This window comes from Cynoglossus semilaevis, chromosome 17 (assembly GCF_000523025.1).
Source record: "Cynoglossus semilaevis isolate Cse_v1.0 chromosome 17, Cse_v1.0, whole genome shotgun sequence".
NCBI classification, from domain to species: Eukaryota; Metazoa; Chordata; class Actinopteri; order Pleuronectiformes; family Cynoglossidae; genus Cynoglossus; species Cynoglossus semilaevis.
Window position 1 is genome coordinate 623,568 of NC_024323.1, and position 6,517 is coordinate 630,084.

The window sequence follows — 6,517 nt, forward strand, 5'->3', positions numbered from 1 at the left end:
TGCTGAACATGTTGATTGACTGTCAATGTAGCCGGCAATGAATTGAATCAGGGTGTGTGTGTGTGTGTGCGTGCGCGCAGATGCGTACGTCGTTGTAAGTTTATTTTGCACTTATCAAAATGCTCGATTTCAAACACACACACATATTCGTTTTAATAGGACTTCCTTTTCTGACCTTATGCTAACCTCAAAGTGCCGTATGGGGAATACATGGATATAATAATTAAAGCAATAGTATCGGGAAAAATATCTGTATCGGCCGATATCCAAATCCAGGTATCGAGATCGGATCGGAAGTGAAACAACGTGGATGGGTGCATCCCTACTGTCAGAAGGTGGATTTCAAGAACGTCATTGACAATAATCAACGACAAAAAAAAAAACAAAAAACAAAGGGCAGAATATATATTAGAATGCATAATATATGGCAAATATATGTGACATATCCTATCACTCTATTAAAACAAACTGTATATCAAGAAAAAAAAATATCACCAGCATTCTGTGGACCAAAGTTGACTACTCTGTATACACAGCGCGAGTCTACGTGCGCGAGCGGTGTCAATTGACTTTTTTTTAAGTGTTGTGTACAAAGATATATTTCTCTGAATGTTTAATGCAAAATGGATTCTTCTGAATGTTTAATCAGTCTTGTTTTTTGTTTTGTTTTTTTCAATTTATATATACTCATAGTCAAGGATTTCATATACTTGCATGTCTTCGTCCATAAACCACTGTATGAGTTGCTGCCACCTAGTGACTGGAGGCTTTCTAACATTCAAGCCCCTTGCGCCCCCCGCCCCCACTAATTTGAGAAGTACTGATTTAATTGAAAACACCTAAGCATATACCGAGTAACATTTTCAGAAATCATATCATACATGAACTCCACTACTATTATACCCTGACTTTCAGTTGTTGTTATTATAACATGGAAATTAAATGCTTCCTACCTGTAGTGCTAGAATTGTGGATGCAGGTCTGGGGCACCATGCCTGAGTGAACTGAGGTGGAAGCACAACGGTTGAGATCCACCCCAGAGGCTGCGGGGGTAACCGTTTGCTGTTGTTGTTGTTGTTGTTGTTGCTGCTTTTGCTTTTGCTTCTGCTGCTGTTGCTGCGCAGGTGGCCGTGGCACCTGCTGAGCCTGGTCACTCTGGGTCGTGTTCGTGGGAATGCCGTTCTCTGACAGAAACTCCTCCAGGTCCATGTACTCCAACTGAAAGTTGTCCCCGTCGTAGGGCAGCGTCTTGTCCCACAGGGTCGGTCCAAGAAAGGCCGACTGTGGGTGGTTATTGGTGCCGCTCTCATCGTCGAGCTTCTTCTCCAACACCTTGCCTTTTCCAAACCCTGTTAATTTGTAGATACAGTCGCACGTCAGTGTGAATTATATTTAAATGATAAAAGAAAATAAAATAAAAAATAAAGTCCCACTCGCCCTGTCGGAGAGGCTGTAAAGTTAAATAATAAAAACATATATTTTGTTTTAAATTATATTTGATATATATTAAATATTAGTACTTATATAGGAATCCACCAATTGCCTATTGACACCAGTTACAGTATCTCTTCCAATATTGGCTAGATCAGGCAGGGGCAAACTAAGGCCCGGGGGCTAGATGTGGCCCGTTCATCTTTTTAATCCGGCCCACCAAACTTTTCCAAATTATATAATTTATTTATATTATCATTATACATTTGCCCTTTTCCTGCAAAACACATGTTTCCCCAATAGATGGCGTAGAAAATGAGTTTTAGCATTTTAGCATTTTAGCCTTGGACCATTGTGTAAGACACAACCTGCGCTTAAATATGAAAACATTATCTAGCAGAGGACATTTTAACACAACCCCACGCTCAAATACGAAAACATTATCTAGCAGAGGACATTTTAGGCCAGTTTTGTCCATTCAACGGACAAATGAGCAGACAAGTTCAGTCATATAATAATAATTTGTATCATTTTGTGTTAAAAAACAAAACAAAACAGATCTGCTGCAACAGGCTACCACTTGGAGGCACTAAACATGTGTTTCCTCTGGGGCTTGAACCCAAGAAAGGCAGAAAAGAAGCAGGGATATTAAAAAAGAACCTATATCACTTATGTCCAAACTGGATATGGAATCTTGCCCTTACGTTATTTTTTATGTTTAAGCCAGTTCAACATAAACGTCCGAGCCACTACAAGTCCCTTCTTTTATTTATAAAAGCTTTACTAGCTCTTGCTAACAAAATAAATTCACACATACATGGTATTTTTGAAAACTACAATGACAACTGCCAAATAAAACAAGTAGTCGCAGCATACGCCGTACACCCCACGTATACGCTTCACTACGCCGCTGTCTACACGCCATATTTTAGTGGTTTTAGAAACCGTAGGGAACAATTTACCAAACAGTCGAATAGCTGCAGGAGTAGGAAAAAGCTACGCCCTCTACCGGCCGCTAGCAGTGCCACCAAATCCCACACAGGACAAGACAGGGTTTTAATAGGTTATAATTACGCTTGTACGCTTTAAACAGTAGTCACTAGAGTCATGGCACAAAGTTATGTTCGACGTTGACAACAAAAAAAAAACAAATCCTTAAGTTAATCATTGTCCAGCGACTTTCGAAGCCCAGTCAACCATTGCACGGTTTAATACTTCTACCTTCTGCCCAAACTATTGCTTTCTATCCCCCACAAGGTCGTGCAATGCGCCACAATGTTTAGATTTAGCCATCACCTATCTATGTCTCTCTGAATATCATATCACTCAATAAAATAAAGAAATTATTTGCGGAATATATACGTATTGCCACCATAGACGCACTCACGCGCATTGTAAGACAAACATCTCGTCCTTATATTGAAATATTGAAATAAAAAAACGTACCTTCGTCGTGTTGAAAAGGCAGCTTGAGTGGATTCTCCAGCAAGGATTTGAGGACGCCGTGACTTGGCATCAAGAAAGTAGGATTTATAGAAGGTCTGGCCATGTTATACGTCAAACTGTGATTTAAACGTATAGAGAAAAATGTAGATATTAGTACAAATTTGAAAAAGAATGCAACTGTGGGTTGTGAAGCTAATTCTGTTGCTGCTAATTCCCAGCCTCGAAGAGACGCAACCGCACTCCTGGCCGGCCCGTGGAGAAGCCTTAGCCCGGAACGACTGAGACGACAAGGAAGCAGAAAACGCCGTGAAACAGTCCGGCTAGCGCCTGGTTGTCTGTCGCAACTGAGGCTGGAGCAGCGGATGACCGAAGGTGGGCGGAGAAACGGAGGGAGCACATGCGTGTGCTGACGTCGGTGACGTCAGAAATCTGTTCTTGTGGTGCGTTCACATTCCTTAGAAAAGTCCAGTTTCTTTCCTACCTTGGCCATTTATGTATTACCGTATATCAGTGGTTCTCAAACTGTAGTACGCGGGGGAAAATTCATATTTTCTCCACCATCTTTGGTGTATATCAGTGGTTCTCAAACTGTGGTACGCGGGGGGAAATTCATATTTTCTCCACCATCTTTGGTTATTTGATCTAATTTAAACATTATCAAGGAATGTAATGGTAACTGATGAAGTTTACATTTGGAATTCAACATTTAACATTTAACTGTCACCTGGATATAACCCACACCACTATTATCCATCCAGGAATCCATTTTTCCACAACATGCCCTTTACATTTAAATATGCATAAAAGGTATTTTTATCCAAGATCTACCATGGACCAAAATATCACAAAAACCTAGTCAGTCAGATTCAAGAATCAACTTGACCTACATTCAATAAAGGGCTGTTTCAACTACAATTCCATCTGTACTAATTCTAGCACATGCAAATACAGCATATGCTGCCAGGTGGAGTATTCTTTTGTTGAAGCATTTGCGATTCTGACTGTACACTACTCATTTTTTTTCTTTGTCAGTCGTTAGTTTTTGTCCTAAGACCAGGATTACCCCCAGCTAAAAGAAAAGAGTAGCTAAAGGTTGAGACAAATTGACCTGTTGCATAGTAACATATTTCAATGTTAAAGTAAAACATACTTTAAAGGAGGTTGACATACTACAGTCAGCTCATGAAATGCAACACTTGAAAAGACCAACTTTTTTTTTTACGTCATCTTTATTTTGTTATAAAAAATGAAATTGAAATGAATATTTGTCAAAAACCTACTTATGACATGTCACATCTGACAATGCTACTGAACTGAACTAAACTGGACTGGACTGAACTGAACTGAACTGAACTGAACTAAAACTGAGCTGAGCTGAAACACTGCTTTGTTGTGTCCATTTATGGGATTAAAAAAAACCAACAAGAACAATTTGAACATAGTTAAAATATGTCATACACAGACACATGTAGTACTACTTTGACCTGAATTGTATAACACTGCTGTGAAGTCTGATTTAAGCGTGGAGACTAACAATAAGAATTGTTTTGGAAAAAAACAAAACAAAACTTCGAAGCACAGTTCATGTCAGTCTACTATGTTGCATTCCTCTCCATGATGAATTTATCAGAGAGCTTGGACAATCACTGTCGGCACAGCTGACAAAGCTGCTGATGGAATATTCTGCTGTAAACTGGGCTACACTAATTGCCTCCGTGACAAAATGTTGCTGACTTATTTGATTTATTATACATTTTTTTAAAAATGGTATGTAAATAGTTTCACACACAACCATACTGTACTACTTATATATAATAAATAAAGCATTTATCAGTTGACACAGTTGACACTAAAAAAGCAAAACGAAAAGTTAAGTTAAACACAAAAATGTAATTTTCTTCCTCGCAGTTACAAGGAAACTCCCCGAAAACATGACAAAACTAGAAAACATTTTTTTATTATTTCATTATTTCAACCAACTAGTGAAGACAGCAAAATGATCTCACAGAGAACCAAGACAACAATGTTGGAATTAAAAAGGACCTAATTAAAAAATAATACAATAATCCTGCAGCGCCGAGGCTCTTAACCATTGAAGTGATGTTTAATCCGAAACAAAAATATTTCCTGTTACATAACACCAAGCACACAGTCTCAAACAGTTTAGCCTTGTAACAGCAACAGCAGCAGCGCACTTTCTCTGAAAGTACTGCAGCAAAACAAGATACATCACAACACGACGAAACATGAAAAAAAAAAAAAAAAAAAACGCAAAAAAGACATAAGAGAAACAAATTGTAAAAAGAGGAATAGACCAAAAGAGAAAAAAAGGAAATTTCAAGACAAAGTCTTTGATATATATATATATATATACTGTATATATATATATATACACCAAAATTTCCAGACTATTAAGCGCACCTGAATATAAGCCACATCCACTAAATTTAAAAAGAAAAAACTATTGTACATATACTATACTTACATATACTTCTATATTTCTACAGAAAGATTTTTTTTTCACTTTTAATTAAATCAAATGAACAAAAAATTAAATTAAATATATGCTTTTTAACACCGGTGTACATCAGATCCACTATCACCGTTTTTTCGGACTATATCGCACACGTTTTTTTTTTATCCTTTGGCTGGGTTTACATTAACTTAAAATTAAATATATGCTTTTTAACACCAGTGTACATCAGATCCACTATCACCGTTTTTTCAGACTATATCGCACACGTTTTTTTTTATCCTTTGGCTGGGTTTACGACTTATACTCAGGTGAGACTTATATATTAAAATATATATATCGTGTTATTTTCACACTGACAGCCACTAGAGGGCACTCCAAACTTGTGTACCAGTATCTGCTCCAACTGTACCACTGAAAATGTACATGTTCATTATTTTCACACTGAAAGCCGCTACAGGGCACTCCAACTGGCTGGTGCGACTTATACTCCAGTGCGACTTATATGTGTATTTTTTTTCTTCTCCACTATGCATTCTTTGGCTGGCGTGATGTGTAATTAAAAGTGAAAAAAAAAATCTTTCTTTTATACCAATAATGTAGATTTGCACTGCATTTTGTGTTTAATAAAGAGGCACCAGAATCCATCAGATAAAGATAAACCAAAGTCCTTTAAGTTACGAAACAGCCTGCATTCCAAGTGGGATCTGACTGAGCCTGGTCTCATGAGCTCCTGTGTCCTGTGTTGACTGAAAACAGATTCATTCTAGCAGAAAAAAAATAGAAAGAGTTGAGAAAAAAAAAAAAAAGAATCCCAGAAATGTTGTAAAAATAATGGAATATATATATTTATGGAAATATATATATATATTCCATTATATTTTACAGCATTCCATTCCATTATATTGTGAGTGCCATTGTTTCAACACTTTTGTTAATTCATCTACCACTTCCTGGCCGCCAATTTACAGATCCAAGCATTTCCTTTAGGGTCAAACAGAGGCTGACGTAGCATGGTTAGTTATTCACTAATTTTTTTTTTTTTTTTTTGCTTGTTTCACGGAGACAAGAAAAATTTGGCAGCCATACTTTATCTGGAAGAACGGGGAAATGTTTCTGTGTACAGCTGGCAGGGCTTCATGTCACTCAGATCACAGTCAAGAATCC

The 6,517-nt window shown here is 37.5% G+C and overlaps 1 protein-coding gene across 1 annotated transcript in view; it reads right to left on the reverse strand.

The window, feature by feature from the left end:
- The window catches only part of hlfa (HLF transcription factor, PAR bZIP family member a), a 9,448-nt gene extending 6,181 nt beyond the window's left edge, over positions 1 to 3,267 (reverse strand). The window contains exons 1-2 of the mRNA XM_008329163.3: positions 2,878 to 3,267; positions 954 to 1,349 (exon numbers count right to left, since the gene is read on the reverse strand). Of these exons, the coding sequence (XP_008327385.1) occupies positions 954 to 1,349; positions 2,878 to 2,980 (499 nt within the window). The 5' untranslated portion in view covers positions 2,981 to 3,267. The remainder of the gene's footprint in view (positions 1 to 953; positions 1,350 to 2,877) is intronic.
- Positions 3,268 to 6,517: the final 3,250 nt, after the last annotated feature.